This window comes from Salvelinus fontinalis, chromosome 26 (assembly GCF_029448725.1).
Source record: "Salvelinus fontinalis isolate EN_2023a chromosome 26, ASM2944872v1, whole genome shotgun sequence".
Taxonomy (NCBI): domain Eukaryota; kingdom Metazoa; phylum Chordata; class Actinopteri; order Salmoniformes; family Salmonidae; genus Salvelinus; species Salvelinus fontinalis.
Genome location: NC_074690.1, coordinates 15,007,689 through 15,024,858, shown reverse-complemented (window position 1 = coordinate 15,024,858; position 17,170 = coordinate 15,007,689). Strand labels below are relative to the sequence as shown.

General features: G+C 46.9%; 1 protein-coding gene across 1 annotated transcript in view; it reads left to right on the top strand.

Moving 5' to 3' along the window:
- Positions 1 to 17,170, top strand: part of LOC129824580 (collagen alpha-4(IV) chain-like) — a 76,268-nt gene that overhangs the window by 33,806 nt on the left and 25,292 nt on the right. Inside the window, exons 19-28 of the mRNA XM_055884272.1 lie at positions 974 to 1,081; positions 7,011 to 7,157; positions 8,175 to 8,291; positions 8,665 to 8,825; positions 11,099 to 11,171; positions 11,857 to 11,963; positions 12,397 to 12,580; positions 12,762 to 12,830; positions 14,588 to 14,695; positions 16,072 to 16,290. Of these exons, the coding sequence (XP_055740247.1) occupies positions 974 to 1,081; positions 7,011 to 7,157; positions 8,175 to 8,291; positions 8,665 to 8,825; positions 11,099 to 11,171; positions 11,857 to 11,963; positions 12,397 to 12,580; positions 12,762 to 12,830; positions 14,588 to 14,695; positions 16,072 to 16,290 (1,293 nt within the window). The remainder of the gene's footprint in view (positions 1 to 973; positions 1,082 to 7,010; positions 7,158 to 8,174; positions 8,292 to 8,664; positions 8,826 to 11,098; positions 11,172 to 11,856; positions 11,964 to 12,396; positions 12,581 to 12,761; positions 12,831 to 14,587; positions 14,696 to 16,071; positions 16,291 to 17,170) is intronic.

Below are 17,170 nucleotides of genomic sequence, written 5' to 3'. Positions count from 1 at the left end.
AAACATGCAACATGTCCCCCCACATTCTGAAATTGCATCCCCCCCCCCCCCCCCCCCCCCCCACACAGTTTTATCATTGGAATGTGACACAAAACAGGGCAACGCTGTCAATTTAGGACCATGCGGACGCCTCAGAGCGGTCGGGTAGGCTGTTTGGAGTGTTTATCCGATCTGATTATTATTTTTTTTTACAGTAATAATAATTATGTCTCCCTCCCCCACTTCAAAAACCACAGTTTTATATGCATTATTAGAATCATATGCGTTATTTGAATCAAGCATCGAGGACCAGCAGTGAATGGTGTGTGTGTATGCCACCTGACAGCGATGGTAACTATTGGACAAGACCTTAAGGCACTTCTACTCCTTTATCTTTTTTTCTGTAAAAGCACATGGATGTGTGTGAAACGGATAAGCGAAAACACGCGCTTTCATATGTGAAAATGTGCATGTATTATCGGGACGCTGCACTTTTACAGACCAAGTGAACCTTGAATTTGGAGGCTTACAATATCCCGCTGGTGGACAAATTGACCTATTTTAAGAAGTGCCATTGGTTGGTGGACATAAAGTCTAAGATCTTTTGATAAGTTGATGCGGAATTTGTTACTGAACCTAATCACTGCCACCTGGTCAGGATGACATAGGGCTAAATGTGACAGGTTGTGTAATGGGAAAAACTAACGTAGCATTTTATCACCTGCAACTACATCAACGATTTGAATTGGCTAACGCACATTTTGAGACCAAAGAAAGTTTTTTCTAATGTTCTCAAATATGGACCCATAGAGTTTATTCATGTTGTTTGTTATGTGTATTTCTTTAACCTTTTTTTGTTTAATCCAGAGAAACCTGATCCAAGACAATGTGAGATTTATGATTAGGAAATTAACTGTACGAAGAAAACATAACAGAGCATGAGATCGGAATCATGGTAAAATAAGAAACAGACTCTGTATCCACTGTATTGCAGGTTACCCTGGTGAACCCGGCCCCCAAGGTCCAAGGGGATCACCAGGAGACATTGGAGAGATGGGCATTAATGGACCTCCGGGACCACCAGGGATATTAAACTCCACAGGTCAACATTTCACCGTATTTATGATATATAATATATCCTATCTCGTTATTTTTCTAAATGTTCTGTCTTTTCTGGTCCTGTTTCCTAATTGTCCTACCTTCCACCAATTCCTTATACCAGCCTCTTCCTTTTTAATCCATGAACGGAAGTAAACAAGAGTCACTTTGGGACGGATTATTGGGGCCTAGGGTCAGTCTTCTGTCCCCTGCCTTTCTATCCATTCACTTCCTGTCCTACTATAGTAGACACTGCTCATATTTGTACACAATAAGAGCACAGCTGTTCTAACTTGTGCTCTTAGACTTACAGAGCTGTGAAAAAGTATTTGCCCCCTTTCTGATTTTCTCTAACACCTGCCTCTAATCAAGAGCCATACCAGGCCATACCAGGCAACCCAAAACCAACACAGAAACAGAAAACATAGAATGCCCACCCAACCTCACGTCCTGACCAACTAACACACATAACAAACTAACAGAAATAGGTCAGGAACGTGACATAACCCCCCCCATAAGGTGCGAACTCCGGGCGCACCAGCACAAAGTCTAGGGGAGGGTCTGGGTGGGCATCTGACCACGGTGGTGGCTCAGGCTCCGGGCGAGGTCCCCACCCCACCATAGTCAATCCCAGCCTCCATCTACCCCTAAAAATGTCCACCCATATCTTACCCCCACAAAATCCTCTTAGTAACATCCATGACAGGGACAGCACCGGGACAGAGGGATAAATCAAGACAGAGGGATAGCACCAGACAGAAGGATAGATCAGAATATAGAGGTAGATCAAGATAGAGAGGGAGATCATGATAGAGGGGCAACTCCGCACTGAAAGGCAGTTCCGGACAGAGAGACAGCTCTGGACTGAGGGGCAGTTCTGGGTATATAGCCGTTTCTGGCTAAAGGGCAGCTCATGGCTGACTGACGAATCTGGACGCTCATGGCAGGCTGACGGCTCTCGACGCTCATGGCTGGCTGACGGCTCTCGACGCTCATGGCTGGCTGACGGCTCTCGACGCTCATGGCTGGCTGACGGCTCTCGACGCTCATGGCTGGCTGACGGCTCTCGACGCTCATGGCTGGCTGACGGCTCTCGACGCTCATGGCTGGCTGACGGCTCTCGACGCTCATGGCTGGCTGACGGCTCTCGACGCTCATGGCTGGCTGACGGCTCTCGACGCTCATGGCTGGCTGACGGCTCTCGACGCTCATGGCAGGCTGACGGCTCTCGACGCTCATGGCAGGTTGACGGCTCTGGACGCTCATGGCTGGCTGACGGCTCTCGACGCTCATGGCAGGCTGACGGCTCTGGACGCTCATGGCTCTCTGACGGCTCTGGCTGCTCATGGCTCGCTGGCGGCTCTGGCAGATCCTGTCTGGCTGGCGGCTCTGGCAGATCCTGTCTGGTTGGCGGCTCTGGCAGATCCTGTCTGGTTGGCGGCTCTGGCAGATCCTGTCTGGTTGGCGGCTCTGGCAGATCCTGTCTGACGGACGGCTCTAGCGGCTCCTGTCTGGCGGGCGGCTCTAGCGGCTCCTGTCTGGCGGACGGCTCTGTAGGCTCATGGCAGACGGGCGGCTTTGCAGGCTCATTGCAGACGGATGGCTCAGACGGCGCTGGGGAGACGGATGGCTCAGATGGCGCTGGGGAGACGGATGGCTCAGATGGCGCTGGGGAGACGGATGGCTCAGATGGCGCTGGGGAGACGGATGGCTCAGATGGCGCTGGGGAGACGGATGGCTCAGATGGCGCTGGGGAGACGGATGGCTCTGGCCGGATAAGGCGCACTGTAGACCTGGTGCGTGGTGCCGGAACTGGAGGCACCGGGCTAAGGACACGCACCTTCATACTAGTGCGGGGAGCAGGGACAGGGCACACTGGACTCTCAAAGCCCACTCTATACCTGGTGCGTGGTAGCGGCACTGGTGACACCGGGCTGAGGGCAAGCACATCAGGATTAGTAGGGGGAGAAGAAACAGTGTGTACAGGGCTCTGGAGACGCACAGGAGGCTTAGTGCGTGGTGCAGGAACTGGAGGCACCGAACTGGATACACGCACTACAGGGAGAATGCGTGGAGGAGGAACAGGGCTCAGGAGACGCACTGGTAGCCTAGTGCGTAGTGTAGGCACTGTAGGTACTAGGCTGGGGCGGGGAGGTAGCGCCGGAAATACCGGACCGTGCAGGCGTACTGGCTCTCTTGAGCATTGAGCCTGCCCAACCTTACCTGGTTGAATGCTCCCGGTCGCCCAACCAGTGCGGGGAGGTGGAATAACCCGCACCGTGCTATGTAGGCGAACCGGGGAAACCATGCGTAAGGCAGGTGCCATGTATGCCGGCCCGAGGAGACGCACTGGAGACCAGACTCGTTGAGCCGGCCTCATGACACCTGGCTCAATGCCCAATCTAGCCCTACCAGTGCGGGGAGGTGGAATAACCCACACTGGGCTATGCACTCGTACAGGAGACACCGTGCGCTCTACTGCGTAACACGGCGCCTGCCCGTACTCCCGCTCTCCACGGTAAGCCTGGGAAGTGGGCGCAGGTCTCCTACCTGCCCTTGGCCCACCACCTCTTAGCCCCCCCCCCAAGAAATTTTTGGGTGTTACTCACGGGCTTTTTGGGCTTCCGTGCAAGACCGTCCCCTCATAACTCCGGTTCCCTTCTCCGGTTGCCTCTGCTCTCCTCAGTGCCTCCAGCTGTTCCCATGGGAGGCGATCCCTACCAGCCAGGATCTCCTCCCATGTGTAGCAACCTTTCCCGTCCAATACATCGTCCCAAGTCCATTCCTCCTTCTTTTCCTGTCCCTTACTCCGTTTACTCCGCTGCTTGGTTCTGGAGATTTGGTGGGTGATTCTGTAACGGCATTCCTCCTCCTCTTCATCTTCGGAAGAGGAGGAGTATTGAGGGAACCAAGGCGCAGCGTAGAGAACAGACATATTTATTGAACAAAACACGAACTTGATTAAACTAACAAAAACAACAAACGGTGTAAACAGACCTAGATTACGTACTTACATAAAACAAGAAAACGCACGAATAGGAACATAAGCTACACAAACCGAACAAACCGTAAACAGTCCCGCGTGGTGTACAGACACAGACACGGAAGACAGTCACCCACCACGAACACTGTGACAACGCCTACCTAAATATGACTCTTAATTAGAGGAACGCCAAACACCTGCCTCTAATCAAGAGCCATACCAGGCAACCCAAAACCAACACAGAAACAGAAAACATAGAATGCCCACCCAACCTCACGTCCTGACCAACTAACACACATAACAAACTAACAGAAATAGGTCAGGAACGTGACACTGCCACCTTCAGCTGCAATGACTGCAACCAAACGCTTCCTGTAGTTGTTGATCAGTCTCTCTCATCGCCATGCAGAACTGCTTTAACTCAGCGACATTTGTGGGTTTTCAAGCATGAACTGCTCGTTTCAAGTCCTGCCACAACATCTCAATTGGGACTAGGTCTGGACTTTGACTAGGCCATTCCAAAACTTCAAATGTGTTGCTTTTTTCATGTAGACTTGATTGTGTGTTTTGGATCATTGTCTTGCTGCATGACCCAGCTGCGCTTCAGCTTCAGCTCACAGACGGATGGACTGACATTCTCCTGTAGAATTATCTGATACAGAGCAGAATTCATGGTTCCTTCTATTAAGACAAGTCGTTCAGGTCCTGAGGCAGCAAAGCATCCCCAAAACATCACACTACCACCACCATGCTTGAACGTTGGTATGAGGTTCTTACTGTGGAATGCAGGGTTTGGTTTTGTTTACTCAAGTTTTGTTTACTCAAGTTTGCCAAAAACCACCTGGATGATCATCAAGACTCTTGGAAGAATGTTCTATGGACAGATGATTCAAAAGTATAACTTTTTGAAGGACACGTGTCCCATTATGCCTGGCGAAAACCAAACACTGCATTCCACAGTAAGAACCTCATACCAACGGTCAAGCATGTTGGAATGTCAGATCATCCGTCACGTGCGCCGAATACAACATGTGTAAACCTTACAGTGAAATACTTATTTACAGGTTCTAACCAACAGTGAAAAAAAGGTATTAAGTGAACAATAGATAAATAAAGAAATAAAAACAACAGTAAATGTCAGGTTTTGGCCAGGACTGTTCTGGTTTTTGTCACTAGATGTCCCCATTGCACCTTTTTTGAACCTTTTGTTTTTTCCTTGCTCTATTATTGTTTGCACCTGTGTGTCGTTCCCTTGTTGGTATTTAAACCCTGTGTGTTCCTCAGTTCTTTGCTCAGTGTTTGTATGTTAGCACCCAGCCCCAGCCTTTTTGTGTGAAACATATATTTATCTTATTGGATTTTCCAGAGGTTCTCTGGTTTAGTTCTTGTGTATTTTTGAGTAGTCTTTTGAGGTTTGTTTTTCCCTGCTGTTTTTACCACTTTGTGGAGTTTCTTGTATTTTGGAGGATATCCATTTTGTGCCTCTTGGCTTTATTTTGGACGTGGTGGATTTATATTCTTTGCCTGAAGATCTTGTCCTTTTATTAAATCATTATCTCTAGTACTGCTGAGTCTGCCTCATCTTCTGGGTTCTGCCAACTATTAGTGACTGTTTCTCTCACTGGGTCCTGACAGTAAAAAAGACAGTAAAACACAAGTTTACATGAACATGGCTAAAAAGCAACAAATTTGAAGTTTTGGAACAGCCAAGTCAAAGTCAAGACCTAATACCAATTGAGATGTTGTGGCAGGACTTGAAACGAGCCGTTCATGCTTGAAAACCCACAAATGTCGCTGAGCTAAAGCAGTTCTGCATGGAAGAGTGGGCCAAAATTCCTCCACAGCAACGTGAGAGACTGATCAACAACTACAGGAAGCATTTGGTTGGAGTCATTACTGCTAAAGGTGGCAAAACCAGTTATTGAGTGAAAGGGGGCAAATACTTTTTCCACATAGGGGCATTGGGTGTTGCATAAATTTGTTAATGAAATAAATTAAATAAGTATGTAGTTGTTGTATTATTTGTAAACTCAGGTTCCCTTTATCTAATATTAGGTTTTGGTTGAAGATCTGATAACATTCAGTATAAAAAATATGCAAAAATAGAGGAAATTAGAAAGAGGGTCAATACTATTTATAGCACTGTATTACAGCACTGTATTACTGTATTACAGCACTGTAGCACTGTATCACAGCACTGTATTACAGCACTGTAGCACTGTATCACAGCACTGTAGCACTGTATTACAGCACTGTATTACAGTACTGTAGCACTGTAGCACTGTATTACAGCACTGTAGCACTGTATTACAGCACTGTAGCACTGTATTACAGCACTGTAGCACTGTATCACAGCACTGTATTACAGCACTGTAGCACTGTATCACAGCACTGTATTACAGCACTGTAGCACTGTAGCACTGTATTACAGCACTGTAGCACTGTATTACAGCACTGTAGCACTGTATTACAGCACTGTAGCACTGTATCACAGCACTGTATTACAGCACTGTAGCACTGTGGCACTGTATTACAGCACTGTAGCACTGTATTACAGCACTGTAGCACTGTAGCACTGTATTACAGCACTGTAGCACTGTATCACAGCACTGTAGCACTGTATTACAGCACTGTAGCACTGTATTACAGCACTGTAGCACTGTATTACAACACTGTAGCACTGTATTACAGCACTGTATTACCGCACTGTAGCACTGTATTACCGCACTGTAGCACTGTATCACTGTATTACAGCACTGTAGCACTGTAGCACTGTATTACAGCACTGTAGCACTGTATTGCAGCACTGTAGCACTGTATTACAGCACTGTAGCACTGTAACACTGTATTACCCGTAAGCTCTGCTACCATGCACCACTCACTATTGTCTTTCTCATTCATTCCATCACCTTTTACCCCTGACCCCTTATCTCTCCTTTTCATTGTCCAGGTCAACCAGGGCAGCTAGGTTACCCCGGTCTCCCTGGTCCTAAGGGTTTAAAGGGGGAGCCAGGCAGGTACTACACTATAGAGCCAATACCAGGACAACCAGGGGAAAGAGGGCGTCCCGGAGCCAAGGGGTTCAGAGGCCGTCCAGGTAGGACCACACAATACCAGACCGTATGGAGTCACACCACAAGCTCTCTCTAGCCACTGTCCATGATTTAGATATGATCTGCCCTTTTCATGCAGTCATTGGAACTTAAATGATGCACGTTCTAGCGTAAATACAAGGTATACTGTGAACTTTTACTGACATGGTGTACGTTTTCCCTTCCATTGTGTGCACCTCCTTGGCCTAACATCATCGCTGTGTTTCGACGGTGTATATTTACTGGAATTCTGTTAGGATTTGGAGGTAAGCGTGGTGTCATTGTATATTGATTGTGATAAACTGTCTGGTTCGAGCCCTGAATCCTGATTGGCTGACAGCCGTGGTATATCAGACCGTATACCACGGGTATGACAAAACATTTGTTTTTACTGCTCTAATTACGTTGGTTACCAGTTTATAATAGCAATAAGGCACCTCGGGGGTTTGTGTTATATTTGCCAATTAATCACGGCAAATTAATTAATAAAACTCCTTCCTGATTATGCATAGATAATAAACAGTGCGTAGCAGCAGTGTACAAAACAAATAGGTGGGGGGGTGGAGTCAATGTAATAGTAAGGTGGCCATTTTATCAATTGTTCAGCAGTCTTATGGCTTGGTGGTAAAAGCTGTTAAGGAGCCTTTTGGTCCGTTGCGTCGTGCCTAAGAACAGCCCTTAGCCGTGGTGTATTGGCCATATACCACACATTCTCGGACCTTATTGCTAAATTAAACTGTCAACATATTTCAAATACTGCTTAGGTCAGCATCCCAAAAAGCATCCTATTTCTCATATAGTGCACTGCTTTTAACCAGAGGGCCCAGAGGGTACATAGTAATGCTCTATGTATGGAATAGGGCTGTTTGGGACGCAGACTAGATGTTGGTCTGACATAATGCAAAGTTTCAGGTTGTTAGTCCATTTTCTAAAGTCGCTGATATAACTGGCACTAATGATCCGTGTAGTTATGTTTTTAATTATAATTTTAAAAAAAAGAAATTGGGGGGGGGGGGGGGGGGGTCAATCATGTCAATCATGTCCTGTAGGCATTTATTGTGTTCCTGGTGAGCCGGGTGTACGAGGAGACGATGGCGATACCGGATATCCAGGATTAACGGGACACAAAGGAGAAAAAGGTGAGTGACCTTTATTTCTTTCTATGTATTTAACCTTTATTTAACTAGGCAAGTCAGTTAAGAACACATTTTTATTTTAAAATGAAGGCCTACCCCGTACGACGCTGGGCCAATTGCGTGCCACCCTATGAGACTCCCAATCACGGCCGGTTGTGATACAGTCTGGAATCGAACCAGGGTCTGTAGTGACGCCTTTTGCACTGAGATGCAGTACCTTAGACCACTGCGCCACTTGGGACCCGTTGGTTGTGTGTTTTTTCCATGTGTTTGTTTGTGTGTGTGTTTGTATGTATGTGTGTGTGTGCGTCCGTGCATGTCTGTCTACGTACGTCTGCGTGTGATTACACTAACCATGTCTGCGTCTGTCTTTCAGGCTACAACGGTGAGTGTGAGTGTACATACGAGAATGGTCACAGAGGGATCCCAGGCCCTCCGGGCCCCCGCGGACCCACAGGGTATGACGGGCTGCCAGGGCACAGCGGAGAGAAAGGTGACCATGGATATAATGGGGACCCTGGCTCACAAGGATCCCACGTAAGGCTAACCCATATTGTAGAACATAGAAACTAATTATAAAACCTTTTATAAAACGTATTGCAAAGTGTAAAGTGTAATGGCGAATCCCTATAAGATGCCACTGTAACAGGTTGAGAGTAGTTCATGACGTGTCCACAGAATCGTCTTTCCAAACGTAGATATATCTTTGGGTGATGTTCCTATTTCTTGCATATGAAACAATACAGGATATTCCAATATGCAGAGGAGTAATCTATGATTCCTGTGGGATGGTATAAACTCTATGCTCTATCACCTGTGCTAACCCTTCCTGGTCACCTGTGCTAAACCGTCCTGATCACCTGTCCTAGCCTGGTCACCTGTGCTAACCCTTCCTGGTCATCTGTGCTAACCCTTCCTGGTCACCTGTGCTAAACCTTCCTGATCACCTGTCCTAGCCTGGTCACCTGTGCTAAACCTTCCTGATCACCTGTCCTAGCCTGGTCACCTGTGCTAACCCTTCCTGGTCATCTGTGCTAACCCTTCCTGGTCACCCGTGCTAACCCTTCCTGATCACCTTTCCTAGCCTGGTCACCTGTGCTAAACCTTCCTGATCACCTGTCCTAGCCTGGTCACCTGTGCTAACCCTTCCTGGTCACCTGTAATAACCCTTCCTGGTCACCTGTCCTAGCCTGGTCACCTGTGCTAACCCTTCCAGGTTACCTGTACTAACCCTTCCAGGTCACCTGTGCTAACCCTTCCTGGTCACCTGTCCTAACCCTTCCTGGTCACCTGTGCTACCTATATGCCTGTGACCCAAATGAGAGTGCCGCTAGTATACAAAACAAGATTAAACATCCCTAGACAGACGACTTGAACACAACACTTTAAAAGACCCATAATCAAGCCAAAGTGTAACCCAGATGTCTCATGCACAAAGTGTAACCCAGACGTCTCATGCGCAAGGTGTAACCCAGACGTCTCATGCGCAAGGTGTAACCCAGACGTCTCATGCGCATAGTGTAACCCAGACGTCTCATGCGCAAGGTGTAACCCAGACGTCTCATGGGCAAGGTGTAACCCAGACGTCTCATGGGCAAGGTATAACCCAGACGTCTCATGCGCAAGGTGTAACCCAGACGTCTCATGCGCAAGGTGTAACCCAGACGTCTCATGCACAAAGTGTAACCCAGACGTCTCATGCACAAGGTGTAACCCAGACGTCTCATGCACAAGGTGTAACCCAGAGGATCGTTAAGTTGTATGGCGTCTGGAATGTAGGGCAACCCAGGCAGGTTACAGTGATGTTGTCTGGACTGTAGGGCAAACCAGGCAGGTTACAGTGATGTGGTCTGGACTGTAGGGCAAACCAGGCAGGTTACAGTGATGTTGTCTGGACTGTAGGGCAACCCAGGCAGGTTACAGTGATGTTGTCTGGACTGTAGGGCAACCCAGGCAGGTTACAGTGATGTTGTCTGGACTGTAGGGCAACCCAGGCAGGTTACATTGATGTGGTCTGGACTGTAGGGCAACCCAGGCAGGTTACATTGATGTGGTCTGGACTGTAGGGCAACCCAGGCAGGTTACAGTGATGTGGTCTGGACTGTAGGGCAAACCAGGCAGGTTACAGTGATGTGGTCTGGACTGTAGGGCAACCCAGGCAGGTTACAGTGATGTGGTCTGGACTGTAGGGCAACCCAGGCAGGTTACAGTGATGTTGTCTGGACTGTAGGGCAACCCAGGCAGGTTACAGTGATGTTGTCTGGACATGCTTCCCCCTATAGGGAAACCCAGGCAGGTTACAGTGATGTGGTCTGGACTGTAGGGCAAACCAGGCAGGTTACAGTGATGTTGTTTGGACATGCTTTACCCTATAGGGCAACCCAGGCAGGTTACAGTGATGTTGTCTGGACTGTAGGGCAAACCAGGCAGGTTACAGTGATGTGGTCTGGACTGTAGGGCAAACCAGGCAGGTTACAGTGATGTGGTCTGGACTGTAGGGCAAACCAGGCAGGTTACAGTGATGTTGTCTGGACATGCTTCCCCCTATAGTGAAACCCAGGCAGGTTACAGTGATGTTGTCTGGACATGCTTCCCCCTGTAGGGAAACCCAGGCAGGTTACAGTGATGTTGTCTGGACATGCTTCCCCCTGTAGGGAAACCCAGGCAGGTTACAGTGATGTTGTCTGGACATGCTTCCCCCTGTAGGAAAACCCAGGCAGGTTACAGTGATGTTGTCTGGACATGCTTCCCCCTGTAGGGAAACCCAGGCAGGTTACAGTGATGTTGTCTGGACATGCTTCCCCCTGTAGGGAAACCCAGGCAGGCCTGGTTACAATGGAGTGAAGGGACAGAAGGGAGAGTCCTATGTGATCAACTATAAAGGTGAGTGGAAGAGGTGATCCAGATTAGATTGGGCAACGTAAGAAAATCTCTTACGCCTCGATCAGACCATCAGCGTCATTGCGTTTTGGTACACCAGATTTACATTAGTTTCCAATGGAACGCTGCGTTTGCCTTGCATCATTGCATTGTAGAGGCATTTGCAGTGCATTCTGGTTGGTGCGTGCGTTGGATTTATCCAAGTATGCATCAAACTGTATGTGTGGACTTTACAGAAAGGTTGGCAGAAGGTGAATGTTGAACCTTACTTACACACACATAACCAGTAAACATGTTGGATTACATAGTGATGGAAGTCTGACTGCAGTATTTATTAAGCAGCAATGACGCAGTCGATCTGATCGAGTCGTTACGAGTCTCTACAGAGCACCACACACTATATATACCACTGACAGGACAGTGAGTTATTTTAGTATGTGTATGTGATCCCTGTGGGAATTGAACCCGTACCTTGTGTCATACTTTTCCAACTGAGCCACAGAGGAAAACATATGTCAGTGCTGTATATTTTAACCCATGCTGGTTTGAAATGACGTTTGTCAAATTACATGAACTGTAAAATGCACTTTAAATGACCCCTCAAACCTCTTCATAACATTGCCTTTAGTATTTTGGTGTAATACATTGACATTACATAATTTGTTGTTTTGGACATTTTAATTGACAGGTGCGAAGGGTGACCCTGGCTTCAATGGCCCCAACGGACCGTATGGGGCCACCGGTCGGCCAGGATCCGATGGCTTCCCTGGCGCTGTGGGAGACCCCGGACCCCCGGTGAGTTAGTGGGCTAGTCTGTCAGAGGAACATTATTCCTCCCGGGGTCATTTTGATTTGAAATGTGGGGGGGACATTACGATCATTTCCTACATTTCTACACTATAATATTGGGGAAACAGTCAATTCCCACTGGGCACAGACGTCATTTCAACGTCTATTCCGCGTTGGTTCAATGTAATTTCATTGAAATGATGTGGAAACAACGTTGATTCAACCAGTGTTTTCCCAGCGGGTTAGTGCATCTGCAGTCTGTCTGTGTTGTCACAGTGTACGATTTCTGCTCCGGGCTTCCACTAGGTACAGATCTAGGATCAGCTTGCCCTCCCCAAGTCCCAACCTGAATCATTAGTAGGGAAACACAAAACTGACCTTAGATCAGCCTGTAAGGGACAACTTCGCCCTCTTCATGTCATGCCTTGCCATCCGTCAGGGTGACGGTTACGGGAGCTCGGTAGGTGACAAAGGCTACCCAGGGCTCCATGGAACTGAAGGCCCCCCAGGCAGACCGGGCCCCCCAGGCCCTGGTGCTCCAGGCCGTCATGGCCACCAAGGGCCCCCAGGGGACGTGGGCCTCCCAGGACCCCCTGGACAAACTGGAAAACCTGGACCTCTAGGTAGGACCGATAGAGAGTGAAACGCCTGAATGAAAATCTTCCTCAGTGGTAATGGTCTTAGGTTAACATTGTCATTTAATAATTAGTGAAACAAAATGGAATCGATCTAATTAATCATGCCAAATCAAGTTCAGCTCAAATCTGTTTTACTGACGGGAAACCTTTTTCTTTGTATCACCAGGCGAGGTTCTGCCCTGTGGCCCTTACAACCCTGGCCTACCTGGCTTAAAGGGTGTACTTGGGCCCCCAGGTGAGCAACTACAGTTGAAGTCGGAAGTTTACATACACTTAGGTTGGAGTCATTAAAACCCGGAAAGTATTCAGACCCAGGCTTTTTACACATTTTGATACACTACAGCCTTATTCTAAAAATGTTTACAGACAGATTATTTCACTTACAGTTCACTGTATCACAATTCCAGTGGGTCAGAAGTTTACATACACTAAGTTCACTGTGCCTTTAAACAGCTTGGAAAATTCCAGAAAATGATGTCATGGCTTTAGAAGCTTCTGATATGCTAATTGATATAATTTGAGTCAATTGGAGGTGTACCTGTGGATGTATTTCAAGACCTAGCTTCAAACTCAGTGCCTCTTTGCTTGACATCATGGGAAAATCAAAAGAAATCAGCCAAGACCTCAGAAAAAAAATGGTGGACCTCCACAAGTCTGGTTCATCCTTGGAAGCAATTTCCAAACGCCTGAAGGTACCAAGTTCATCTGTACAAACAATAGTACGCAAGTATAAACACCATGGGACCATGCAGCCGTCATACCGCTCAGGAAGGAGACGCGTTCTGTCTCCTAGAGATGATCGTACTTTCGTGCGAAAAGTACAAGTCAATCCCAGAACAACAGCAAAGGACCTTGTGAAGATGCTGGAGGAAACAGGTAGAAAAGTATCTATATCCACAGTAAAACGAGTCCTATATCGACATAACCTGAAAGGCCGCTGGGCAAGGAAGAAGCCACTGCTCCAAAACCGCCATAAAAAGACAGATTATGGTTTGCAACTGCACATGGGGACAAAGATCGTACTTTTTGGAGGAATGTCCTCTCGTCTGATGAAACAAAAATAGAACTACTTGGCCATAATGATCATCGTTATGTTTGGAGGAAAAAGGGGGAGACTTGCAATCCGAAGAACACCATCCCAACCGTGAAGCACAGGGGTGGCAGCATCATGTTGTGAAGGTGCTTTGCTGCAGGAGGGACTGGTGCACTTCACAAAATAGATGGCATCATGAGGCAGGAAAATTATGTGGATTTTTTTAAGCAACATCTCAAGACATCAGTCAGGAAGTTAAAGCTTGGTCGCAAATGGGTCTTCCAAATGTACAAAGACCCCAAGCATACTTCCAAAGTTGTGGCAAAATAGCTTAAGGACAACAAAGTCAAGGTATTGGAGTGGCCATCACAAAGCCCTGACCTCAACCCTATAGAACATCTGTGTGGCAGAACTGAAAAAGCGTGTGCGAGCAAGGAGGCCTACAAACCTGACTCAGTTACACCAGCTCTGTCAGGAGGAAAGGGCCAAAATCCACCCAATTATTGTGGGAAGCTTGTGGAAGGCTACCCGAAATGTTTGCCCCAAATTAAACAATTAAAGGCAATGTTACCAAATATGAATTGAGTGTATGTAAACTTCTGACCCACTGGGAATGTGATGAAAGAAATAAAAGCTGAAATAAATAATTCGCTCTACTATTATTCGCTCTACTATAATAAAGTGGTGATCCTAACTGACCTAAAACAGGGAATTTTTACTCGGAATAAATGTCAGGAATTGTGAAAAACTGAGTTTAAATGTATTTGGCTAAGGTGTATGTAAACTTCCCACTTCAACTGTACATACTGACACTGTTAAAGATTGTGTGTGTGTGTGTGTGTGTGTGTGTTTTTTTAGGCTTTCTCAGCATGCTTGATTGACAGTGTTGATATATTGATTGACAGGGGATAGATTGATTGCCACTGACTGATCAACCTGTTCTAAATGACCCTCCCCAGGGAATCCTGGGCCACCAGGACCACTTGGTTTCCCAGGTCCCACAGGTTCTCTTGGACCTCAAGGCATGAGAGGAGATGACGGGACAGATGGAGGAACTGGACCCCCAGGTAATGACTGTTTGGAAGGAATCATCACATAAGTGTTAATCATTTGTACGTGTGGCCTCCTGAGTGGCGCAGTGGTCTAAGGCCCTGCATCGCAGTGCTAGCTGTGTCACTAGAGATCCTGGTTTGGGTCCAGGCTCTGCCGCAGCCGGCCGTGACCGGGAGACCCATGGGGTGGTGCGCAATTGGGCCTGCGATGTTATCCATTCCAAATGAATGACATTGCATTCTGGGTTTATTTTGTAAATGAGCTTTTATGTCATTAATAGACAGAGGAGTTTTAGTGGATTAGCTGTGGTTGGTGGTTGGTGTGTTTGTTGGTCAGTGGGTTCATTTGTAAGGCTCAAGTAAAATCAAACCAGCGTTGCATTCTATCTTTATGAAATGGATTGGACCTGGCTAGGTTCCGCTATACGTCCAGTAGAGGGCAGTGCTACTCCTTCCTCAGCAGTGCTAATCCAGTAAAACTCCTACCTCAGCAGTGTTAATCCAGTAAAACTCCTTCCTCAACAGTGCTAATCCAGTAAAACTCCTTCCTCAGCAGTGCTAATCCAGTAAAACTCCTACCTCAGCAGTGCTAATCCAGTAAAACTCCTTCCTCAACAGTGCTAATCCAGTAAAACTCCTACCTCAGCAGTGCTAATCCAGTAAAACTCCTTCCTCAACAGTGCTAATCCAGTAAAACTCCTTCCTCAACAGTGCTAATCCAGTAAAACTCCTTCCTCAGCAGTGCTAATCCAGTAAAACTCCTTCCTCAGCAGTGCTAATCCAGTAAAACTCCTTCCTCAGCAGTGCTAATGCAGTAAAACTCCTACCTCAGCAGTGCTAATCCAGTAAAACTCCTTCCTCAACAGTGCTAATCCAGTAAAACTCCTACCTCAGCAGTGCTAATCCAGTAAAACTCCTACCTCAGCAGTGCTAATCCAGTAAAACTCCTACCTCAGCAGTGCTAATCCAGTAAAACTCCTACCTCAGCAGTGCTAATCCAGTAAAACTCCTTCCTCAGCAGTGCTAATCCAGCCGATACAGAATAGAGACACAAAACTTGACCGTGGTCATTCCTCGGGCCTGTAATATTTACACAGTAAATAAATATCATCTTAAAATTAAGATGGGTTATAATGGTTATGACTGAATAAATTAAGGGACTGGTTGGGGAGTTAGTGTTTGTAGTTAGTGTTTGTAGTTAGTGTTTGTAGTTAGTGTTTGTAGTTAGTGTGAGTAGTTAGTGTTTGTAGTTAGTGTGAGTAGTTAGTGTTTGTAGTTAGTGTTTGTAGTTAGTGTGAGTAGTTAGTGTTTGTAGTTAGTGTGAGTAGTTAGTGTTTGTAGTTAGTGTGAGTAGTTAGATGGTTCATGTCTGGATCCCTCTTCCCAATCAGGGCACCAAGGATGTGTTGGAGATAATGGTGACCCTGGTCAACCTGGAATCAACCTGGACGGACCACCAGGACTCCCTGGACCACCAGGCTCTCCAGGCTGGCCGGGACCTCCAGGAGACACCGTCAACACCGGACCTGGTCCCATGGGTCCACCTGGACTACCTGGGTTACTGGGACCCAAGGGAGGTCCTGGTTTGCCAGGCATCCCTGGGCCTCCAGGTGCATCTAACTCACTGTTAATACACACATACACACACACACAATATTTCACTGTCATAACATCTAGTAGTCAACACAGTGAAAGAGAGACCATTATAGAGCAGTGGACATTGGAAGAACATTGCATTGGCCCACCAGACACTGTTACTGTATATGTACAGTACCAGTCAAAAGTTTGGACACACCTACTCATTCCAGGGTTTTTCTTTATTTTTACTATTTTCTACATTTTAGAATAATAGTGAAGACATCAACACTATGAAATAACACATTGAATCATGTAGTAAGCAAAAAAGTGTTAAACAAATCAAAATATATTTGAGATTTGAGATTCTTCAAAGTAGCCACCCTTTGCCTTGATGACAGCTTTACACACTCTTGGCATTCTCTCAACCAGCTTCACCTGGAATGCTTTTCCACAAGTCTTAAAAGAGTTCCCACATATGCTGAGTACCTGTTGGCTGCTTTTCCTTTGCTCTGCGGTCCAACTCATCCCAAACCATCTCAATTGGGTTGAGGTTAGATGATTGTGGAGGCCAGGTCATCTGATACAGCACTTCATAACTCTCATTCTTGGTCAAATAGCCCTTACACAGGCTGGAGGTGTGTTTTGGATCATTGTCCTGTTGAAAAACAAATGATAGTCCCACAAAATGCAAACCAGATGGGATGGCGTATTGCTGCAGAATGCTGTGATGCCTTGAATTCTAAATAAATCACTGACAGTGTCACCAGCAAAGCACCCCCACACCATCACACTTTCTCCTCCATGCTTCACAGTGGGAACCACACATGCGGAGATCATCTGTTCACCTACTCTGCGTCTCATAAAGACACGTCAGTTGGAACCAAAAATATAAAATTTGGGCTATTCTAGCTC